General features: G+C 38.1%; 1 protein-coding gene across 1 annotated transcript in view; it reads left to right on the forward strand.

Moving 5' to 3' along the window:
• The window catches only part of csmd3b (CUB and Sushi multiple domains 3b), a gene marked incomplete at both ends in the record, with an annotated part of 385522 nt that overhangs the window by 251455 nt on the left and 108296 nt on the right, over positions 1–25771 (forward strand). The window contains 4 exons of the mRNA XM_079258329.1: positions 305–382; positions 5586–5673; positions 5797–5921; positions 16878–16999. Coding sequence (XP_079114455.1) covers positions 305–382; positions 5586–5673; positions 5797–5921; positions 16878–16999 — 413 coding nt within the window. The remainder of the gene's footprint in view (positions 1–304; positions 383–5585; positions 5674–5796; positions 5922–16877; positions 17000–25771) is intronic.

Here is a 25771-nt window from a genome sequence, read left to right on the forward strand (position 1 = left end):
TCTGCCGTCAAAATAATTTTCCAACTTTCTTTCCTTTTTCTTTCATGCGCTTCTTTCCTACTTTTGTCTATTTGACTTCCTGTGGTCTTTTTCTATCATTCTTTTTCCATCTCTTTTGCTTTTGTTACTTTCTTTTTTTGCTTTGCTCTTCTCTCTCCCAGCATTGTGAGGGAGAAGAAGTTGCCATAAGAAAAACAAACACAAAAAAAAAAAAAAAAACCTTTGCTAGGTCTAATTTTTTTTCCACTATCCAATCTGTTATCTGATTTTCCTTCTCTGTTCTGTATTCTGTTCTCTTCTGCAGTGAAGCGATCAGTAGATTTTAAATCGCGGGGCGTTAAATTATTCCCTGGCAAAGACTCCGGCAACAAGTTTTCAATATGTGAGTTCACATCTCAATGTTCCTTTGGCTAATGAACTAACATGCAATGGCTTGGTTTAGCTTGAACTGTTTTTCTTTTCTTTTTTTTTTTTTTTCTTTCTTTGTCCTTTAAGAAAAGGCCTCCATGTTCAACACTTTAGTGCCTCTTATAAACGACAAGGAAAACCCAGAATATGAACTTTTAGTTTAAAAACATTCTATGAATGTATAGACACAATACTAAATGATATTCCCATATTTGATATCATCCTTTCTGGCACAAATGTGTTGATAACATCAAGGTCTTTGCACAAACACTGCTTTTGCATTCTGCATGGCTGCTGTGTGATTTTGGTGGTTTGACTTTCTGTGAATGTATGTTCAGGTCACGGTGTCTTGCCTCTTCATTGTTTGCTTTGATATATTTAATCATGGCTTGCTCTGATAAGCTTAATCAGGGTTTGTTTTGGCTTGCTTTAGGCCTGATCAGGGAATGGGAATCAACTGTTGTAATATTGTTTATCAGCCCCCCTTGCCTCTTCTGTTCCTCTTTCCTTATCCTCATCCTCTTCTCTTCTCTTCTGTCTTCTTCTCTACATATTTGTACACCTACATGCTGAGGCCACTGAGGTCATTAAAGCAATCACAGAGTTAATCCAAACACACCCTGAACTATTTGATTACAGACAAGAATGTAATGTACTGTATGTCCGTATGTATGGTGATCTGTAACCGCTTCCAGTCAGCAGCTTATTATAATTCTATTTTGGATTTGGTTTTCTAATCTTGCCATCTAAATTGAAAGACGTGCACCCTCAATAAATTCTTTTTGCTGCTCTTCTGTCAGAGCTGCTGCAAATGCAACTACTTGTGAAATACCCATAAGCCCCTCTGGGAAAGGACTCTTACATTCGGCACCCTGAAGGGTAATAGTATGGGTGCTAATTGGTCCCTTGTCATCTGATGCACTATAGTGGAAAAATGGCCATGTGGATATTATTTAATTTGATTCGGCCTTCTTCAACATTCTGACATCGGAAGGGCATGCACAAAACGCATGAAAAATTTCCTCGAGTTAGAGCTTTGTCAGGAAAGTTTCCTTTTTAAAGTTGTCAGTGCCTGAAAGATTTATTTCATATGCAATTCCCCTTAACTTTTACATTTCTTTTCATCTTTATTACAATGCTGCTATTCTTTTTTTAATACTCTTTTCATTTTCACAGCCATACCCTTAAACATTATACTCCTTTATGAAGGTTAGGTATTTGTGTTCAACTGTTAATAGTGATTATATATTGATGCAATTTTGTGTTTTCCACTTGTCACAAACAATCCAGCACACAGTGAAAGGGTGATTACACTTACAATGTGGCTGCGGTCAATGTGTAATGCACCTAAAACATTAATCTTTTGCTATAATAAGGCTTGAACAAATCTGAGAGGGGTATGCAAATGGTGCTTTTGCATCTATTTACATATTTTGCACGAGGTGTGCTTTGCTTTTTAGACAGAAATGGACCATAAAGATTAAATTACTTGAGTTTTAGCGTTAATGCTGCCAATGCCAGCGAGTCATTTGTAACTGCATCCTTTAAACCAGCGGTTCCCATCCTGAGGTCCTAGCCACTTCTCGGGGGTCCCAAAAAAACTGTGGGGTTTCCATAGGCTTTGACAATTTAGAGCCATTGTGATTTAAACTTAAGACTATTTTGAGTTATGTCCACTCAAGTTTGCATATAACTGGTGTTTTGGGAGCCTGAAAGCCAAAACCTGTTTAACTAGATCCCCAGGTGAGTAAATATGGGTCATCAAAATCTGCTGTACAGTATTTTAACACATGCATTCTTTGTCAAAAAAACAAAAAAAACAAAAAAAAAACAAAAGACCACTTATGAGATTACAACTTGTTCATCTAATAAATAAGTGAGGTCTGTGAGCAGGTGGAGCTACAGTAGTGGAGTTCTTCATATCTGACCTGGTCATCTTAATTTTTTCTCCAACATTTCATTAGTCAAACATATTTGAGAAGCATCACATGTGTTGTTGAGATGACTTTGGGTTAATCGAAACACATGCAGTATTTACAAGCATAGTTTCAGCATGAGGTGGGTCCATGGCTTTTTAGTATTTGCATGAGGGGGATCCACAATAAAATGAGGTCAGGAAGCACTGCATTGTCCAACACTCTGTGCTGTCGTCTGGAGATGTCAACATGTTCTTATTGAATGTTCTTGGATGAACAGATTCCTTTTTTATGAGTCTACAAAATGATCCCATACAAAATCTGAAAGTGAAAATTCAGTTTTGTTGAACCGGTGACTCACATAATCCCATACCAAACATTAACTGATGCTGAAGCCAGTATAACATATTTATATATTGCACTGCACATCTTCCCTGCAGACAACCAGCATCAGTTAGTTGTTGAATGTTACATGCCTTCCCACAGCCGCTCATTTATGTGCACATGTTTGAAAACCCACAAGAACAAGTGTGCACACATCAGCAAGTCAAAGGCACCACTCCAAAATAATGTACCCCAAAATACAACCGGGGATGAACCTTGCTTGTCTTTAATCATTTTGCATGCTTTGAGATGATGCATTTTAAAGTTTCTGTAATTACTTTGCTTGTTTGCCTTAACTGCTTGTGGTTGTGTGGTTGCAATTTTATGTGTGAATCTCTCACATACTGTACAAGTTGATGGAAAAACAATGGCTGAGCTAGGCACAGCACAGCAACACGGCACATCGCAGATTCATCAGATTTTCATGACAGGTTGGAGAGTCACGGTTGAGGTTGGTTCTACAGATGTGAATTTGTATGTTAATTCGTCCAGCTCTGATTGGTTGAGAAGCTAATTTGCTCTGCTCAGACAGGTTCAGGTCTTCAGCGATGCATAAAGTGTGTCATCGTCTGCCCATACATATGCATTCATATTCAATAGATGTTGTTTCATATACATCTGTAAGTGTATCTATTTGGGGCGCCTTTTGTGTACTTTGTGTTTAAGTGTGCACACCGAATCAAAAGTACTGATACTGTAACCACTCCCTCTGTTGTAGTGTTAATAGTCCAGATGGTCAAATTAGCCGCTCCAACAAAGCAACAAACTATCTACTCGAATAAATACAAACACATACACACACACTTACACACAGCCACCTGCTGGGTTTGTTGATACAGCTTAAACATGTAGTTGCATGTTAGCCAGATAGCCCAGACAGTGTGGGTGAGAAGGTGTTTGTGTGACAGCAGAATTGGACAGTATTACTGTTTGCTATACTTAATTGAGTTCACAGCAATCTGAATTGTTTTGTTTTTTTCTGAAGAGAGAAGTTTCACGTAATCACTTTTCTAATTGTATTACAAGCACCATAAGTTGTGTAATACTGAACAGATAAAGTATAATATTTCAGTTTTTTTGTTTTTTTTTTCTTTGATTTGAATAATATGTAGATAAAAGTGTCTGACTTAGTCATTCATTTAAAAATTACTTAAATGATTTTCAGTTTAACAATAATGGTTTAATGTATTTTTGTACAAACTTCAAGTTGCAGCTCTTAGATTTAGCTTAAAATGTCTCTCTCTTATTTAGCTTGACATTTTCCTCAGTGCTGCTTTGATGAGATTAACATTTACCTCTCAAAGCAACAACAATCACTTAGACATTGAAATGCACTGATGAAAAGAATTTAAATTATCAAAATTTTGCAAAAAAAAAAATTGTTCAAAGAGAGAAAATAAATAAATCAGTGCTGCACTGAAGTGATTGATTCTATTTCTTCATATGTGTTTTGAAGCAACACACCTGGCGTTTGGCTAATTTTACAATTTTAGCATTGGATCCTGTCTCTTCTCTCCACTCTCTCCAGACAGTAAAAGTCAGTTTGCTGATAATGAGTTGCTGATTGCAATTGTCACATAAAATTATGTGTTGGGAAAAAAAATTAATCCAAAATTATGTCATCTGCTGTTTTGTTTGATGTAAATCAAAAATAATCAAACACAGATCAGGACAGTATCTACTGACAGTTGACATAAAAAAAAAAGGGGAGTGACTAACTGAACACCTGTAGAGGGACCAAAATAGACAATATTTGGTGTAAAAAAAATTAAAATCAAACAAAAAACTGTATACTGCAGGTTTATTCGTATGTCCTTACAATCATCTCCTTAACTATTAGCAGTGATCCAAATTGTAGATTGTAGAAACTACATTGTTACTGTAGAAATGCATCTTGTTAAGATACTTTATTACTACTATTTTAACTGTTCGCTGACAGACAAGAAAAAGCTTTTAGCAAATGGTGGATTTTGTCAAGCATCATAAAAAAAGAACAAGAATGAAAAAAGCATCACCATGTACATTATTGCAAATTGGAAAAGTTTTTTTTTTGTTTTTTTTAAGTGAACTATTTCAGTGTGAATGGATTTATTTGTCTTTTGCACTCTTCAACCTGGCAGACTGGCATGCCTTTGGCTTTTCCAGACAACATACAAAAGCTTTCTGCACTTTTTGTTGTCAATCACACACACACACATGTGCATAATGCCTGTCTGTTGTGTGGCTTTAACCTTCCAACTATGTTTTTTTTTTTTTTTCTTTTTCAACAAATTTTAAACTACAAATCCTAAAATGGAAAAAAAAAAAGGCTAGAATGGCAAGCTGCAAGTTTACAAATTTAAAAAGTACACATTGTACTTACTTGAACACCAGAGGCTAAAAAATGCACATAAAGAGAAAAATACTGAAGATAAGGTGAACGTAGGAATGAAAAGAAGAAAAAAGAAAGTTATTAAACCTGCAGGCATTTAACAGAAGCTAAGTCTAATATAAAACCATAAAGATAACAAAGTAGAAGTGTTGTTTTTTTACAGATATGTCTGTCATCTGCTTTTTTCTGTGATGTCTCATGTCAAGAAGAACTCTTGTGTTTGTGAGAAAATGAAAAATGTTCCATTGCCTCTTCCTGCATACCTTACCATCCAACTTTGTGTCGATCTCCTGGTTTGTCAAATCCAAATCTCTTTCCTGTTGCCTTTAAAGTGAATTTCTAATGAGTCGGGCAAGTTTCCAAAACCAAAACTAAAAACCAGAGAGCAATGAAGCAGTTTCTGTGGCGTTTGTGCAAATAAAGAAGGATTTGACCCTACAAATAGAGCTTTACTAAATGCCTGTTTCTCTTTCTAACCTGTCTTTCCTGTCAATTTCTCTGTGTAGTAAATGAAGGTGGTGTGAGACAGGCATCAAACTCCTGCCCTGACCCCGGAGAGCCAGAAAACGGAAAACGTCATGGCAATGACTTCAGGTGCAATTAAAACCTACAAACACGGTTTACACTCTTCAACATGTTTGTAATATAATAACATTTTTATTTGTTTCACTGCCTGCCCCTCACTGTGTGGGAATATTTATGTGTTTGTTATTGCAGCATTGGCAGCGTGGTGCAGTTCAGTTGTGGAGAGGACTACGTGCTACAGGGCAGTAAAACCATCAGCTGCCAGAGAGTGGCAGAAGTCTTTGCAGCCTGGAGCGACCACAGACCTGTCTGTAAAGGTAACACTTCATATATATTCCTCAGCCTTTATTACTACAGTAGCACACAGACAGTTATGAAGGCAAGGAAACAAAGTACTGAGCACGCACATTTTCCTTGCATCTCCTGAGCACAGCTGCATTGAATCAGCCCCAGTTTGTAATGGGGACAAATGTTTCATATAATTGGCTACAAAATTCTGACAGAAAACAGACCATAATCAGATGTTTGTGACAGTCAGCCTTATCAACAAGCTACGGTTTGTGCTTTCATCATAGGAACAGCCATAGTTACTGTTCTAGACCCAAACATATTCAAAACAATCATGTAAACATGGAGCAGGTTTGATCATTGATGATCAATATTCCACACATATCAAACGCTAATGTGATAAATAAATTGCACAACTATTCCATTCTGTTTCTCTGTTTACAAAAAAAAAATGTGTGCAGATTGTGATGTTTATTTACCTGGAAACAGGTGAGCTGAGACTTAGAGCGCTCTCTTTTTTTTCACTCATACACACACATAAAGGGAGTGAGCGAGAGAGAGAGAGAGAGAGAGAGAGAGAGTGGGGGGGTGTCTGCCATGTTAAATGCCAAAGTCGTTTGTCATGTCTTCCTTCAGCAGGCTTCAGACTGTGGCTGGACACACACACTTTAACATAAAATACAATATTCACTGGGCGTGGGTCTGCCTGTGTGTGTGTGTCTGTGTGTGTGTGTTGGGGGTTTTGTGTGGTTGTGTAGAAGTAAAAGAAAAAATGAGTGTGGTAATTTACCATCCAGCAAATAATGACTAAGACAAAGAGCAGACCATACAGAGAAGATGAAATAGGATGGAGGCAGAGAAAGCAAAGAGACAAGACTATGCTTCCCATCACGCCCCAAAAAAAAAGTGCTCATATTATAATCTGTGGAATTAAATAGAATTATTAAACCGACTATAAAACATTTGCTTGTGAGCAGCTGAACCCTGGACTAAGTGAAAGTGAAAAGCACCCTGGGAGGCTGTAGTTACTCAGACACACCTGAACAGGGCAGACATTATAGCTAGCTGAGGGTTGTGCTCTCTTGCCCTCTGGTTAAAGGACATAGTCCAACCAGTAGCATCAACTGCTGCCCTGAGTTTCTTCTGTGAACTAAACACGCTGGGGGTCTGACCTCCATAAAGCTCAGTTACCATGACAGCACATATCATTGTAAGCCAGTAGCTACCTGCCTTGCTTGGGTTCTTGTTGGTTCCTGCCAGGCAACCTTATCATCTAGCTCATGATTAGAAATATCACAGTGGTGATACATTTGATTGATTCTTTATCATTTCTAATGGCTCTGAGGGATTCATCTTCCCTAAATACTTTATAATGAGAAGTTAAATAGTCCCACTGACATTAAACCCATCAAGTCATGCTTTCACCTGCATGCATTGGAGGGATAAGGCCCCCCAAAGGAGGACATGACATTATAAGTCACTGATGTTTTCCCCTGAAGCAGTGTATAGTTAAAAGGAGAGACCTGTATCACTTGGAAACAGAGCCAGCAGTCAGCAGTGATCTTTGCAGGAAGATTATGCAGGTAGTGGGAGACATTCACTGAGCAACTGTATTGCCTAAGACAGAGATGCTCGTTGTTAAAGCCCCTTTTAATATAAAACATAGTTGTCAATTTCCCCGACATTATTTGGCAATTTGCAGCATTTTTGGCTGTTGCTAAGTAACTAATAGGTCTGTGCTACTTCATCTGTATTTTAAGCATCTCATAACACAGCATGTTCCCATGACACAAGTTACATAAACAAGTTTAGGTAACCAGATGCTGCAAGGCAATCTATAGAAACGTTTTAAAGTAAAGTTACATGTAATTGTCTGTGGAAGAATTTCTAACTAAGCTGCATATAGTATGATGACCTACATGAGTGTCCATGTTAGTTAAGACGGTACGGGAAGCATAACTTTTTCTGATGCTCTAGTCTTGCTGCAGTGTGCCTATGTTATGTATTTATGTACTTTGGTGAAGCTTAGAGAAATTTGCCTTGAAAAGTGTCAGGAATCCCAGAGAAACCACAGAGGTTGCTTGAAGGACAAGGTGCATGTAAGACTGGAGTCCTTTCTTCTTTCAAACAATTATAAGTCTTTATCTGAGCAATCTAACACAATCACTCAAAAGTGAAAGCTGAAAATGAAAAAAAAAAAAAAAGAAGGAAAAAAAAATCAACTACATCAAATTGCACATACACAGTTGGAGCTAGAAATATATATTTACAGGGTTATGCCTCCATTTATTGCTAAAAAAAAAAACAAGCAGCATAGGAGAAAAGCTGATCGTTTACTTTAAAACCTATTCATAAAAATATCTTCCCTCGCGACAGAAATCTAATATGAAATTCTTAAAGTGAAGATTTCTTAAAGGGGATAAAGAAAGGCTCCTTTGGAGCTAATAAAATGTAGGAAGGATAAACTTTATATATGTCTGAAAGTGTGTGCTTCAAGTATCATTATTTAATGTGCTGTCAAAATTCTTATTAAGAGTAAGCAGCCAGGTGGATGCCAGTTTGACTCAGCTGAGATTCCTTCAATTATATATGTAAACAACAACATTATATTTGTTAATCTGCTATCATCAGGTATTATTGTAAAGAACTCCATAAATGTGAGCTGAATGTGGCCTACGTGAAATATCTGAAGGTTACGTTCCTGTTTTGGCAGAAAATGTGATTCATCAAGTTACCAATATTGCCCAAAAGGTTGTCCAAACCAGAAACATCTGTCATAGTATTTCAAATAGTGGGTTCAGGCCAACATAAATGCTGTTCTTCATCCAAAAAATAAAACAAGCTGATCTACACCAATACATCTATCTCAATTCTAGTGTGTTCACTTGATGCCATGCGTTGACTGAACAGATGCAAGCAGAAAAATTAGGTGCTTGATCCGAATGAAAATGGCCTTGGGCCTGTAATTGCGCCGCTTCCGGCTTTCCTAAGCCAATGAAATTGAATAAGGGTACACAGGAAGAACAGCAGGTAATCACATAAACATATATTTGTTCTTAAGCGAGAAGGCATGATGTTCTCTGAAGCGCGGTGTCCTTATTTAGCCCGCCTTGCCCCATCATATTAAACAACAGTGGAAGGAGAGCACTGCAGTGTCTTACTGCACACAGCTCAGATTTGACCTTTACATCCAACCAGCCAACAACTACAGTGAAAATTCATGAATAACATTGAGAGAAAGGCAAGCTGTTGGAAAGCATCAAGCCAGCTAACTTATTAAAGGGACACTTCTGTCAAAACATTTTCATAAAGCTAAATGTGTCTTTTGGAACGTTGACGAGACTACAGAGTGCATTTATCTTATAAAAGTAGTGGTCATCTCTTTATTAGATTCAACAAATAGAAAATCAAATAAAAATAAACTAGAAAAACAGTAATCAAACTACAATGTTCCTTTTCCACTCTTACAACACTTTATGAGAATGAGCATCAACAGAGAGAGAGAGAGAGAGAGAGCGAGATGGGGGGGGTGGAAGAGGGGGGCTCCATGTGGCACCTTGATTAATGGACAGATGGCAAGACCACTGAGCCAACTCTTTCTCTGTCTGTGTGTGTGTGTGAACTCCAGGGGAGTTCAGCTGATCTGCCTGAATATACTGACTCAATGAAGGCTACTATATGTCAGCCAGATACACACATGCACAGTCACACACACACATGCATGCGCATATGTTGATTTTTTCAAGAGCAGAAAGGAAGACAAAAAAGAGAACCGATGAGGGTGAGAACTTTACAACAACTTTACTAAATGGCTGCGTGTGTGGGTTTTTTTTTTTTTGTGTGTGGGCGTGCGCGTGTACCTACTAAAGCTCCAACCACAACGAGAGCCATTGGAACGCCGTGTGCCAGCTTAATGATGTCATCAATCTTTCCCTGTGTCCATTGGTCAATCTATTTGCTACTGTAGGCAGTTTGGTATGAGAGCCAGTTCTAGCATCCGGTAGAAACTTGTGATTGGTAGCCCAATGTAACATTGTGATCTGAACTTCTTCTTCATAGTTTCATGGCATCAAACACTGAAGAGAGCTTGAAAATCTGACCAGTCCTATGTCCCTTTGTCATCAGCAGGATTTCACTTTTCTTTTCAACTTTTGCTGTTTGTCTATTGCTGGAAGATCTGATTTCATGAGGATATTCATTCTGTAATAGTGCTTTTACATGCAAAGACAGTCTCACAAAGTTCCATTAAAACACTCAAATTAAACCTGTAGAGGTTCATTTTTGTCATGTTTATCCAGACAGTAAAATGCCAGAGAGGTTTATGTTACATAAGGGCATGCTTTAGTTATCATATCTCCAAATCTGTCTCTGTATTGTGAACTTAAAAAAAAAAAAAAACTCATCCGTATGATTTGATCTTATTTTCTATTTGATTTCCCTCCCCTCCAGTCCTCTTTATGCTGTCTTATGGGGTTGCAGGGTGAGGCCGATAATCTGGAGCTTGTAAGGGTTAACTGTCCTTGGTATGCTTCAGTAGCTATTCCTGTATGGATGATTGAAGCTGAGGCTCCACTGCAGGGACGATCCAATAACCACAAAGGCCATCCTGCTGAGGAAGCAGCAAAGTTACAGTATAGACCTTGAATGCAAGGCAGATCAGACTGGCGGAAATAGTTACGAGTCCAAATATTGAAGCTCAGTAGTATTAAAATTTAAAACATCCTAACGGCAATGTTCCTAGAGCTTATGGGCCACATCAGCGATCCTCTAAAGCCGTAAAACTAAACTTTGGAAAAATATAAGCAAGGACATAAAGTACAGGGGACTTTGGCACAAAGAACCTTGCCTGAAAGCTCATTTAATTTTCATCTGAACAGTTTATGTGGGTTTGTATGAGTGTATTAGCGTTACAAAAAGAGACAAGGGAAGTGTGTCCTCGGGGAAACCAGTAAATCTGAATTGAAATAAATGTGATTATACACATAAATAAGCATGCATGCTCACTCTCCACAAAGTCCCTGCCAAAGAAATCACTTATTTTCACCCTTGTTTTAAACAGAATGCTTTATGTTCCACAAAGCTCTCATAAAGGTTTTTTGTATTTGTCCTGGAATTCATCAACTCTTTGATAAATGTGTGATCATTACTTATAATACTTTGTGCTAATGTGGACAATGGAGAGAGGGAGAAAAGCAACATATATTGATATAGGGATAAAAAAGTAAATTAATTTTCTATACCTGGCTTATCCTGAACAGCTAGGTGGGGGACATCATATGTGCTGGACAGATCTGCAACATGGAGATGAATGAGACTAAATCCTTCAGACTCACGGTCAATTTACAGGAACAAATTAAACTAACATCCATGTTTTTGGGAAGTAAGAGGAAGCAGAACATAAAATAGAACATTTTAAGTGGCGTCACATGTTTTGTTAAGCTGCCAGGTTGGGCTGCAAATAGCTAACTGTCGTTACTGAGTGACTTGATTTGTTTTTAATTGTTTCTCATCAAGAATGGTGCAAGCAAGCTTCATACTCTAAGTGTGAAGCACTTATATATTGGTCAGACAGCCATATATATTTAAAAAAACCTGCTAACTGATAAAGATTTTACTACTGGATTTAGCTTACCACAACATTTATATTTACTTCCAACTGTGGAAAGTGCCTCAAAAAAAGTTTTCCTTCTTTATGTCCAAGATGAGTAACAAAATAAAGAAGAAAAAAAAAAACGCAGATACAGATAACGGTAATGCAATGTAAAAATGAAGAATGTCAGTGTGTTATATTTAGGAGTTATTGTTACAATTTCTGTGAGAAAATGATAAGTGTTTATGAGTGTTTATTGACTCCACAAAGAAAGAAAAAGCTCTGTAACATTTCATTAATACTGAAACTCCCGTCCTCATAGCTTACATTTACAACACAGTGAAGGTTGAAATAGTCATATATCCATCCAACATCATCACAGTGACATTTAAATAAAAAAACTCAAGATTTTTAAGTTCATTTGCTGCTAAACAACAACAAACTGCACGCTAACACAGCTGATCTTGTTTGATGGCAGCAACCCATTTAGCCCATCATTCAGGGTCAGCAGGCAGTCCGGGAAATGAAATCTCTCCATTGGGAAGTTACTTAGAACATCAAAAAGCACAGCACCACTGTGCCATTGTTTTACCATTACAATGTACCATTATTATGCTAAATGCAAGCCGTTGCTGCCAAGCTGGTACCTGCTTTGTTTATCTGTTTGCCAAACGTTGCCAACGTGCAAGTCACAGTGACAGAGAGCTGAGAATAAAGAAGCTTCGACACATGAGGGGATAATGCTAAACGCCACATCACTGTCAAGGTTTTAGGGTTCTGCTGAGGGTTTTGTAGTTCCTTGTCATATCTACTCCGGGTTTCCTGCTTTTTGTTTTTTTGTTCTGTGGTTGTATTTTTATGCCCCTTTGGTTTAGTTCTCATCTGCCAGCCCATTGAGTCTGAGGTACAGACCAAAATAACAAAATTAATGAAAATCTGAGTTTGCAGAAATATGTGAGGCAAAAATGGTGCTGTTGTGTTGATAGACAGCAGCAAAACATCTGGGGTTAAGAGTCTGTCTACAAGATAGTTTCACTATATCCGCTTCTGTAAAAGAGTCAAGTATTTTATATTTTTCATTCACAATACTGAACAGATTATTTTTCCCATCCTGCCACACTTCATTTTATTTCTCATGCTTGAACCTTAAAAATACAAAACATTTACTGAATGCAAAAGCAACTAATGTAATGTAATGTAATGTAATGTATTCATGTACATAAGCAATAGTATTGTTCCTACATGACTCAAATTTCCTGGAGAACGTATAAAAATAATTATTTTAATAGCAATGTTATTGCTTTGAGTTTGATACAGTGTAATAATATAAATATAGTTTATTACATTAAAAATGTGATTCATAATTGTACGGAAGCGTAGAGCTGTCATACTCATAAAAAAAAAGTTTGGGCCTTATTACGTTATAACGTGATAAGTTTTATTGTAAAAACTTATAACCTCTTGAACACTGGAGGGATTATATCTCTTGGCTGGCCCGAGAGTGCGTTGGGATCCCCCCCCCCCCCCCCCCCCCCCCGTGCCGCTCAAGTTTCAATTAGAAATCATGCCACGTCATGGGGATTGGACCCGGACTCATTCTTCCTTCTGTACAGACCCATGCCTTTTAAAACTGTCCTTAAACTACGCATAACTATTACAGTGTGATCCAAAGTGTTCCAAAGCACCATAATTTCACAATGTCTCAACCCAAGTATGAAAAAAAAAACTATCAAGTTCTGTAAATGTGCCATTTGTGATCTCCTATCCACCTAAAGTCGAAAATGACCAAGTTCACGTTTTCAGATACGTGATATGTTTCACGTTTTTACAATAAACTTATTACGTTATCACGCGATACATTTCACGTTTTTACAACTATCGCATTATAACGTAATTAGGCCCAAACTTTTTTTTTTTATGAGGATGACAGCTCTACCCTTCCGTATAATTGTAATGTCTGACATTTGGAAAATTTTACAATATAAACTCCTGATGTTCCGTATGGTTTGTTAAACCGAACTATCTGAAAGGAATCTGTGGATTCTTGATGAAAAAGTGCCGAACTGACTGGATGAAACTCTTACCACCATCTACTTGCAGAACCAATGGATGACTGAAATGAAATTGATAAGTGCTGACCAAAAAAGTTAAAACTTTTTTTTTTTTTTTTGTAATGCTCCCAGTGAAATCCGTTACAACAATGACAATACTGATTAGGTTCTTTACTTCTGATGAATTGGACCATTGACAAAACTGACCAGAATGCTGACTGATCCTAGCCATGATGCCTTTGTGGCAAGCACGCAGCTTAGTGTCTGGCAATGCTAATTCTTTTGTGATCTCAACCATCTTACAAGAATTCGTCTTATAATCCTGCATGTGTGGAGCTTCGGTTTGGACCTTTGCACTTCCTGGCATCTCTGCATTTCTGTACCACAGCACATTGAGAGAGCATGCAGACTTGGCAGGTAATGGAGTGGTGCCTCAGATGTGTTTTGAATATTGCATGTTTTCTGAAGGTGAGGAGGAGCAATTGAGACATGAGAAACTGAGGAAGGGATTTATCTTCCCTACAGCAATAGGAAGGTGCTTCTTCATCCGAAAGCATAGGCGGGTTAGAGCTATTCTCAATGGTTTCAAGATGTTAAAGGCTCAGCATTAATGAAAACATTTACAACAAGTCAGGCTTTTAGTAACAATTACGCTACATCTAAAACTGGGAAATTCATTGAGAAAACATCAATAAACAGTGTCTCTCAAACCAGGTCCTTAGGACCCGCTACCCTGCATATCTCGGGTGCATTCCTACTCCAACACACCTAATTCACATGTAGGACCTTTCTCGTGAAGTTATTTGCAACTCTGTTGACAAGCTTTTCATTTCAATCAGGTGTGTTTAAGAAAGGTTACCTCTAAAACATGCAGGGCCGTGGGATGATGAAATACTGTTTTAGAAGACTGCAGAAAATACTAAAATTTGGTTAAGAACATTAAAAACTGGAAGGATAGTGGGGAACCATGTAAAGCCACCTTTTTCACACAGTAGATGTAGAAAATAACATGAAGCTGGGAAATTTGAGAAAAAAAAAAAAAAAGAAAGTACTCTCAATTTTAAGATTCTAATTTCTTAATGTTAACATTTTTAACATTCAACTACAAACAAAAAAGCTCAATTTTATTTAATCTCAGATTGTGCTTATTTGCTCTATTTTCATTTCATTTGGAGTCATAAACAGCCTATACAATATATAAGTAGTACAATGTATGTGAAATATATTATAGACAACAGGAATTGTGTTTTAAAAATCCAAATATTGAAACTTAGTTCCTGGTCTAGATGCTTTTCTATGTGATACTGCAAGTGAATGCAATTCTTAGCAATCCCTAAATATTTTAGAAAAATTTAATATCTGCATCTTTTATGGCCTGGTAGGCAAGACCTGGAAAATATTTTAGAAGCGAGGCGAAGAAAATCATTTGCAAAAGGTAACACACAGTGTAGTGTTACTGTCTTTAGAAGAAAAAAAATTAAAATGGATTCTACAGGGACCAAAAAAGGACAAAAGACTAACAGATACAGCCTGAAAGATGGATGAAGTTTAAAAATAAATTATGGGATGTTAGCTTCTCTGGTAATTCTGGTGATAACTCTCTCCTCACTATCGCTATAGCAACATGGTGCCCATTTTGCTGTTGGCACAGTGATGGGCTGGCCATTTGTTCAGGACACGCTGATTGAGCTGTCAGTACGCACGCATACTTACAAAGGCACACATACTTTTGGAGCCATGTAGATAAATCATTTCTGTCGTGCAACTCAAGCGTGCACACACACTTTATCTCTGCGTATCTCTCAGCGTATAAATCGAAATGAGCTGAACACGAGAGAAGGTCAACTCAAGATGCATTGAAAATTAGAGAAACAAGAATCCGGTGGGCATAGCCAAGGTACAGCTCTAGTACACAGAGAGACGGGGAAACGCAGACAAGTGATATAGGCTTGTCACCAAAAGGGGTCATGTACTTGTTCTGAAACTGCTGTGTAACACCCCACCGATACACCCCATTACACACACAAAGAAGAAACATGCTCACAAACACACTGTAGCATGACTCTTTATTCGTCCCTCTCCTTTACCCTGGCCACTACGCCAGTGTAGCAGCCATAAGGGTGATTTTTTTTTATTTTATTTTATTTTTTTTATGTGGGAGTGTTTAAAAGTATGTACTTTCATAGACTATAATTAATTAGCAAAGACGTAAGCCTTATAAGTGAATTATTTATTTATTTTTTAGAGGTAATTATTACCTGAATATTGTCAACTTGGGTTTATATGAAATGAGATGTGCATAGTTTTGCCTGCTTCTAAAAACAGCCCATAAGCATTAATGCTTACGCTCTGTTGTTTTCCGTGTGTGTGTGACTGTTGACTATACGTATTGTCATGGCCTGCCACTGAACAAACTAATTAAGGCACAAACGCTGCTTCAATCCAACCAGAAAATTACCTCCCAAGTTTAACAGGACGACCCAAGGACAGACAAGCAGGTTCTCTATCACATCCAGTCACAACACAAAGCCTAATAAAAGCTTAGTTGGTTTATCAAACACCTAGCATGTGTCATTTTCAACACCCCACAGAATGTTGCATCCATAATACTATTTGTGAGTTTATATTATTTCAGTCTAGACAAAAGTAATATAACTATATGGTTTTGGAATGGTAATCTGTGGCCAAATGACACGCAATCACTGTGCACTTTTTAACAACTCCTCAACCAGACTATATTCATCATTTCAGTCTCCAGCGATGGTCTATATTGAGGAATTTTACTTTTTCAATGGGGAGTATCATTCTAGTGCAAGTAGCACTTTGAAGCTGTCGATATTCAATAGAGTTTAAAAGTAAATAGCTGGTAAATATCTTTATCAGTTCATACCACAACTCTAACTAATCCTGTGGTATTTCAAACCCAGTAGCTCCCAATTAAGTAATGTTATCCAGGGAGATGTTGCTGACAGTATCAATAACATCTATGTGACCTTCTCTTCTTTGTACTTTAGTCTTCTCTTTTTCTCCTCCTTTTTTTTTTACTTCCCTTCCTGTCATCACACTCTTTCTCTTCAGCTCTCCGCTGTATTGATGTCACTTTTAATTGTTCTTCACTGAACTTCTACCATGAGCCACAAATGCTAAGAATTAGCTGTCACATTTATAACAAGCGTCTTTGGCTAAAGCATCTCCTAAACGGTTTAATTATAAAGGTAATTGTCGTTATGTCGGAGTGCGGTGACTCGACATTGTGGAATTGCTTTCACTAATGCCACTGCTAAATTTACAGGTCCCTCTAATAACAATAACATTATGTTCTTTTCTTGCTCTTCTTTCCACAGTGAAGACTTGTGGCAGTAATCTTCAGGGGCCCTCCGGGACCTTTACATCTCCTAACTTCCCAATTCAATATGAGAGCAATGCACAGTGTGTGTGGATAATTACAGCATCAAATCCCAATAAGGTAAAGCTCCATTTCTTTCTCACACTTTCTCAAACTTGATTTCAGGCTGTTCACACTCACCTATATCCATCTTTATGGAGTCGAATTTGACCATTTTGTTTATCGGCTGCATTCAAACATGTCCTCATCACAGGAATAATTACCTGCCATTAGGAAATAATTAGGGGGCCACAGAGATGAATGCTGTGTGCTGTACTGTTGAGAACAACAACCAGTAATTTTCAGTTACTGGCGAAGCCAACACACTTTAGGACTATTATGTAAGTGTACCTTTTGAAGATGTAATACTTTCTGATGCAAGCTGTGGTCTCATTACATTACTTGAGCTAAAGTTGAAGGGGGACCATTAGATTAGGGTTATTAAATCCACCAAAAAAAGAAAAAGAACTTCATATCTACAGGTTATAAACAAGGTGGAAGTGAGGTTTATAAAATATAAAATTAGCAACTACAGTGTTGATGGGGGCAGAGTGGGGCATGCATGTCGTCTTAAATTCTGCCTTTCTGTAAGCGATGCGTTATATGTGGTGTATGCTTTGCACAGAATTGAATGTGTTCTGTGAAAGTGTAGCATCAAGGATGAGGCTATTTTAATGAAGTAGCTCGAAGGCTTTCCTCATTTGAATTTCATGCATTCGTTGTCATTTTAATTGATCTAACACTGCAGTTCTATCAGGAATTTACAAAGTTAGTTTAGCAGTTTACCTAATTGAAATGGGTCGATACTTATTCATGTTGGAGGTGTTATGGATTATATAATGGTCAAAACATATCAGTGTGTAATCCTCTGTGATAAGTTAATCCTACAAAGGGGCAGACAATAGGTTGGAGGTTAGATGGATATCTGCCATTGGACCCCATAATGTCCCAGGAGAGATCTGATTGGTATTCAGAAACACATCCCTGTTCGACTTCGGATTTCTGTAGTGACCAAACTGTCGCCAAGGACAACACCTGCATCAGCATGATAGAGATGCACATGCACATCCACACACACGGTGACACACTTTTACAGATATGATTCAGACAGTGCATGCACACACATACACACACAGACATACACATTTTGTAACTTTGCTCTTTCTTTAAAGCTTAACTTCTCCTTGTCTTCTCGACTCCCACCGACAGCTCTTTCCGCCACTGCCCAAGGCCTCTGGTTTATGGCCTCCAGCAATACATTCTCTGTTGAAGGCTACACTCTGTGTGACTGCTGAAGGCTATGCTACTAATTCCATGCTGAACACTTTGAGATATATGTGTGTTTGTGCCTTGGCATGCTGTGTGTGACATGTGTAGGATGTTCAAAACATATTGTGAATTTATTTAAACTGATTATAGATGTTACCAAATACTGATGGGAACAAACACCCAATTAGATGAATCCACACCATTTGTAATGGCTTTAAAGGTACACTGTGATTTTACCTGCTGAACTATGTCCATGTCAGGTACCATACTGAATCATATCTGTTCCTCTGATCACAGCACATTATATATAGTTTATATGATCCACTTCCCTGAATCATGCCTTTACAACACTTCACCACGTGTTCTACATGTCTTGTAAGACACTTAATCAAACCTTAGGTCCTCAGGGGGTCCATAAATTTGAACAAAACCTCATGACATAACAAGGATGGATATCAGTTTGGAACAAACACCCATTTGGTGTCTGGTGAATAGAACCTGTACTATATAATCTATTTAGGGCTTCAGATATTTTTAGTCACAAAAAAAGAGAAGAATACTATATATTTTTTCAACCAAGAGACAAATCCTAGCAAATATCTCAGTGACAGAACACCTAAACCAAAGGTGCTATCAAATGATAAAAGTAGTTGCTGGTCTTGGAAAAATCCATTTTTGTTATAGAAGAGTAGTTTATGTGTATCATTCTACATTTAAAAGAACGATGTCACATAGGGACCCCTGCTGTAGTATCTTTAGCTGTGATCTCAAGTACTAACCTCCTCTATTGTTAATTTGTTGAACTTTTTGTTTTTACCCTGCTACTTCAGCAGCTCTCTCCAGTCTGAGGTCTCTAGCATGCCCCCTAGTGGAATCATACGGTAACAAGTGCAGTGCACATGCAAGTACATGAACTATTACATTCACAATAGTGCTTGTTGCTATGCAAATATGAGATCAAAGCAATACTATCCACTACCAACTTAAAAATATGTCTATATGAAACATTTTATATGGAACATAGAAATCCATTATGCACATTCTTGGATCAAGAAACTGGATATTAAAACACTGACCATACTGAATGCCCACCATTTTGAAGGCTTACCAAGGGTGAATCTTCAAGAAAATCTTGTGGAAAGCAAAGAAAAAGAGGACATTAACATCTTGAGTCAAAATCAGAACGAGTTTTGATAGGATGCAATACAGATGCCATTGGGTCACACTGATTTTCCTTCATACACTGCAGGAAATATGTAGCATGGTTTATTGTGTTTAGCGTATTTCCATTAAATTTTGGTTCCACTTAGAAGTTAAGTGCTTTTGTTTGCTAGTTTTAACACAGATCAGCAGGTCAGATTGCACACACTCTGCCTTTTTAGTGTATGATCTTATGTTAGACAGCCATAATGCTATTACTTCTGCTTTTAGTTTTATATGCATGTCTGTTACTCTAGAAGTATCAGCTCATCAATATGAGCTTTGCCTGTTCTGAAGGTGCCAAATTTTAGCCATACAAGCTATCGAAAAACGAATATGCAAAGCTTGTAATCATTCATTTCAAAAGTTGAAATACTCAGTACTCGGCAACAGCTCTTTTCACGATTTCTTTCACTTCTCAAGGCTCTTCTTACAGTTGGTGTTGAGCCAATTCCTGTGTTTTATGAGTTTATTTTATATTTAGATATTTGCTTTCTGCCACAGTTCAAATGTTTATTCACCACAGAAAATTGCAGATGGAAAGATGCACCTCGCAGTGTAAAAAGTAATTTACTTGCTCAAAAGCAAGCTTATGTTGGGCAGGTGGCAGAGACAAACACACAGTGGGAAACTGGCAAGTAAACATCAGGTAACTGGCAAAAATGGCAAGAGCAAAACAGGAGCGTTGACTATCTGGCTCCCTGGCTGTAAAAAGCTGCTCTCAATTAGGAGGATGATGGGAGAATGAGGAGCAGCTTTGCAGACAGGGGGTGGTCAGCTGATGTTGGGAGGAGGGAAAGGCAACAGGATAACCCTGGGAATAATGAGAGTGAGGTTCAAAGAGCGAGGCTGATGAGGGAGGGGGGAAGCAGCGTAACACTTTCAGAGTGAGGGAATGGCCTCAACTGATCCCACCTACACCAGTAGTAGCACTTTTATTTTTTTAAAAACTCATACATCTCTCCCAATTTTATCTCATACTCCCTTTCTCTCATTCTGCCTGTCTGATGCCTCTCTACTCGTTTTATGCTCTCCAGCCCTTATCCCCATTCCCTCCCAGAGGCTCTGTCCTTAGAATTACCCAGAATCTTCATTAAAGAGCTCAGACTGAAACCATCAAATCACTTTGGAGAGAGAGAGAGAGAGAAAAAAAAAATAGAGGGAGAGAATATACAGGAAAGGAAAGAGGCACAAGAGAGGAAGAATCTTTTTTCACTCTTTTACTCATATCTTTCCCTCCATTGCACCTATCACAAACTGTTTGGTTCTCACACTCTGAAGGTAAAAGACATAGGGTTCTGTAGCGCTCCCTGTCTTCTTTCCATCTCTCTCTTCCTAAGCCCCATTCCTTCCATCCCTCTCTTTCACTGCTGATCTATTCCACTGCTCCTTCTTTTCCAGGTTAAGTGTTAATGGAGTTCTATAGCTCTCTGATGTTATTGCTTCATTTAGTTTTGGCAGAATGAGCCAATTCATTCTCTCCTGTTCTCGTTTAACCTTGAGGATGGTAGGACAGGATGGTCATTACTTCTCTTCTCTTCAATGTTTTTCTTCTTCTTTTCCTCATTTTGTTTCCGTCTCCTATGAAACAAATGAAAACATTTATTTCTTAATAGCATCTGTTTATGATGCATTAGCTAAGGTGACATCTGTGGCAGCTACACATAAAGATCCAGTTATCTTAGTTTTACGTGTTAGCAAAACACACCTGAAGCATGCAGATGTTCTGACTTTTTATGATCATGTTCCTGTCCTCACACACTTTCCAGATTGCGTCTAAGAGAAACAAGGGGAATACTGCAGTGGTGCCATGCTGAATAACTACTATGCCATAGATTAACACATTACTGTGTATCGGTCAAAAACACTGTTTTGTTTTGTTTTTTTTGTTTGTTTTTTTTTCCGCATGCATGCACTGCAGCTCTGGGTTTATCTCACACTTTCCAGAGGGGTTGCATGCAAGAATGCAAATGTTCAAGTCAGATGTTTCGACTTTGGGTCGAGTTTCAGTCAACTTCCTATAATACGTCCATGCAATGTTCATGATTGCTTATTTTAGGTTATGATTATATGTTCTGCCCTATTTGCAAAGGTAATAAGTTGGGAAGGTATGGAGTTAAGCTCAAAAAGAAATATATTACCTATAGGTTGTGCTGTGTGAAGCAATTGCACAAACACCTTTTTTTTTTTTTTTTCCAACTATGTATTTATTTGTTAGAGGCCAGATGACAAACAAGAAAAAGAAAATTCTTCGCCTTTACTACTTTGCAGGCTTTGAATACCTTGTAGACCTAAAGGAATGAAATACAGTGAATGTACTTCCCAACACACACACACACACACACACACACACACACACACACACACAAAAGCAGTACCGGCCTCTTTTACCTCATGTTCCTACAATAGTGTATCTCTGCATCTTCTTGACAGGTTAAGCACTTTCTGGGGGATCAGGTTAAAACAAGCAACTGTGTATCAAATGCATTTATAGTACCATTGTTGCATAGCAACAGCATCAGGTACACATAGCCTTTCCTACTGTTCCCTGCTAAGAGTTATCAATGGAAAACAAGGCACCTGCTAGATCAATGAAATAGAAGTAAGAGGTGAAAATTTAACAGCAGTGGGCCTCAACCATCAGTCTTCATCAGCTAAGCCGCAGCTCTCCTCACAGTGATACAATTTATATGGTGTTGGCTGAAGCAGACATAGTAGGAATGGGTGGCAGAGAGTTTCCTCTAATACAGTTATGCATGAGCGGCAATTCCTCAGTCCTGTCAGTGTCCGTTTTACATCACTGACTGTGTTGCTCAGCAGGTGTTACAGATATTTCTGTGGGAACTGTATCTTCAATGTACCTTACATCTTATTCTGATATAAGCAGGGAGGAGCCTTCCTCACTTCATTGTCTCCACAACAACCAAAGGAAGTACTTTATCAAGCTGTAATCCAATTCCGCCACCTCACTGGAAAGAAAGCACGCAGCAGCCAATTAGAAACAGCGAGATGGGATGACGGCGTGGAACAGGAGATAGTGGGAAGAAGAAGACATTTCAAGTAAAAGAGACAGATGTTTGTAAGAACACCAACTTAAAGAGCGGAGAAATGCACATTCTCCTGCAATGACCACACAGGGTGAAAAACACATGCATAAGCCCTGACCCACATATTGTCGGGAATGAGGCTCCTTTCTAAGTTAAGTTCAGTGCAACATTCGGAAAGGCATGCATCTATTCAGGCACACATGGGTTCAGTGTAGTGTAGCAAATGCCTGGCTGTGTTTAATGCTGTGTGAACAGTGCTGATGTGGCATCAGAGTGCTCTGGAAAGGATGCATACAAGGACATAGACCATATCTATCAGAATACACAGGCCAAACTCTTTGTGTCTTTTTAATGCATGGTCAAACAGGCATATTGGGTTGTCTGCCTCAAAATGGAAGCCTAGATTATTTCCTACAACCTCTTAAATCTACCATATGGGTGTATATCACTGTGTCTAATTAAGAGTCTAATCTTTTTTTGATACTTCTTTATACTATTTTCCCTCCAAATGTTGCCCTAGCACTGATAAATCCATACTTGTGTGCAAATACACGCTCTCCAGTCTGGAGGGGCTGCTGGGAAGTGAAGTGGTGACAGTGGTGTGATATCTGGCACTCTGTTGACTGAGATTTTTTTTCTTCATACTTTTTTTTACAAGTTCAAGAGCGAAAAGGAGTTTTGCAAGAACACAGAGAAATCATGTGTGCAAGGAGAGGAGCTCAAACTGGAGAGCAGGAAATGTGCACAATTAGCAGTGAATCTAAGAACATAAGAGGTGGAACAGGTAAAATCTACATGCATACAAGGACTTCTTGAGTTTTGAGCGAGAGGAGCTTGAAAGCAAGCTTTTCCTTTTTCCCTTTTGTGGTATTAAGGATGTGACAAATAATACTGCTTCATTGTGAATTGGAGTGCCAGAGAGAAGGTAAATGATGTTGGATTTTTTATGATTCCCATTAATACCATGATGCTAGCATAGCTTTGTTTCTTCCTTTTTCACATGACTGTTTTCAAGGACATCAAAAAATATGCAACACCTCTGAAGTAGACTTTTGGTGGCAGATTTGGTGGACTAGCCATTAAAGTGCTTTCCTTGAAGAAATTTTAAGTTTCACTAAGTTGCAGTGCATGAATGCAACAATTTTCTCTGAGACTCCAAGATCTTCAGTCTGTTACATATTGGTACACTTGGTAGCATAAAATCATCACATTTTCACTATTTTGCTATCATTCATCCTTGGTATTAGTTCTTATGGTATTCCTGAACCCCTCTGTATGTGCAAATGCAAGCAAAGTAACAAACATCATTCAAAAGAAAATGTGTTTTTTTTTTTCCCCCTTTCATATGTGCTGGTGAATCACAGTTACACTCCAGAATCATAGCTTCTGTTTACTGGTGTTAGTGGATATGAGTTCTGGTAGTGGATCATGGTGTGAAATTCTCCAATAAAGCTGGAGCTGCTGCAAAAATATATATTCTTAGAAACACACTGACACAAAGAATGCAAAAGTCCAAAGGGCTTTATTTCGTACAGTAGCACATAAAACATTCAGACACTTGCATTTTGACGAGCCCTAAAGCTGTTTCAGTCAGACTTCCTGCAAGCACTGCTTACCGTGTTGTAGGGCAACACGGGGAGGGAGCTGAGGACACCCCAAGCCAGTTTTGTTGATTCTCTTATTTCCTTATTGTTTATTAAATTTATTATTATAGTTTTTATATTTTTTACTATTTATTTATTTATTTATGTTTTATGTGCATGCATACTTTTCTTTGTTTGCTGCTGGAAATTTTAATTTCCCCATGGGAGTCATCCCAAAGGGATCAATAAAGTCTAGTCTAAGTCTCCAACTGGTAGTTCTAAAGAATGAAATGATAAACACATTTGTGCACGTCAACACACCCTAAATATGAGCAGAAGTAAATCATTTATTGTTTGTGGTCCATGTTTTTATTATTTCCTGCAACAAAAAGAGTTGCCACATAAGTTTCTCCAACAAGCGCAAAATAAAGACGAATGAAAAGTTAGTATGTTGACAATAACATTTGTAGGGATTACACTTGCAAATGCAATTCCTAAGATATTTTATTAAAATACATCAAGGCAGTTTGGTTCTGAACAATAAGATTTGCTTAAGCTTTGAATATTTTGCAGGTGTCTGAATATGATAACTATGTAATCACAGAAATAGCTACATTATGCTCCATAAAGCTGCTACAGTCTGCATGACTTGGTACAATTTTGTATGTTTTTGTGCATTTTAGAGAGTTTAGCAGGTTTTTAGGTTATGTGTCAGTCAGACCTGCAGTCTTACATGCTGATTAGGCTGAGTCAGCACTGTGAGTGGCAGGAAGATCACTGCTCTGTCTTTGAAGACCACTTGTTTAACTTGTCTCCAGTCAAGCGGAGTGATTTTGGCATTTGTGCTGCAGTTTGGCCACATCATCCGTACTTTCTCTTGCAAATGCAAAGTCAGACTAAATGTAATCTGCCTCTGCTGCTGTGATCAAATCCAGAACAGACTGGGCCCCTGAGTTAAGTGGAATAAAAGTTGAACTCATGAACAAAAGCATGATTTTTTTTTCCCCTCTATTCTCTGTTCTTTGCTGATTTAGTTGTTTATATCACCGCGGGTATGAGCCGTTCCAAACAATCCCACTAGTCACATTATGTCCCCGAGTGTCGAGGCCACAAATAGTGAAACGGAAAGAGGTTAACATATTTTAAAGAAGAAAGTTTTAAGAAATAAGCTGCTGATGTTCGTGTGTATGTGATCAGTGTTAACCTGTATGAAGTTTTTGGATGTGTTTGAAGTCCACTTGCAGAATTTTGTATCAGGAAATCTGAAAGTTCCTCATGAGGAGAGTATGAGGAGGGAGGAGGCAGCTGGAGGTTTTAATATTCCCCTGAGAGTGGAGTCAAAATTCAAATTTGAAATATTCGAACACTCCTAGCATCAAAGATGTTCTCATTATTACCCTCGACTCCTTTTTTTTTTTGCTCTGTTCTCTCCACTTCCATCTGCCTCCATCTTCCTCCTTCTCTCCATCAAGCCTGCTTCTATTCTCTCTTCTTCTGTGCCAAATGTGTTTCTCTCTGTTCTTACATGAAACAGAAAGTGTGGTTCAATAATTCCTGATCAGAGTTTTGTACTATGTCGTGTTCTGCACTGCTTCGATTGCAGAGCATACTGTAGGTGTGCCGTTTCCTTTTTCAGCTCGAGCTGCTGGGTGAAGTCACACCATGCTGTGTGGTACTTCAAGGAATTTTAATAAGTCATCTCTGATCAAGTCAATGTCTTACCACAAAACCCTAAAATGGAAAATGTTTTAGTT

This window comes from Telmatherina bonti (assembly GCF_933228915.1).
Source record: "Telmatherina bonti genome assembly, chromosome: 19".
Classification (NCBI taxonomy): Eukaryota; Metazoa; Chordata; class Actinopteri; order Atheriniformes; family Telmatherinidae; genus Telmatherina; species Telmatherina bonti.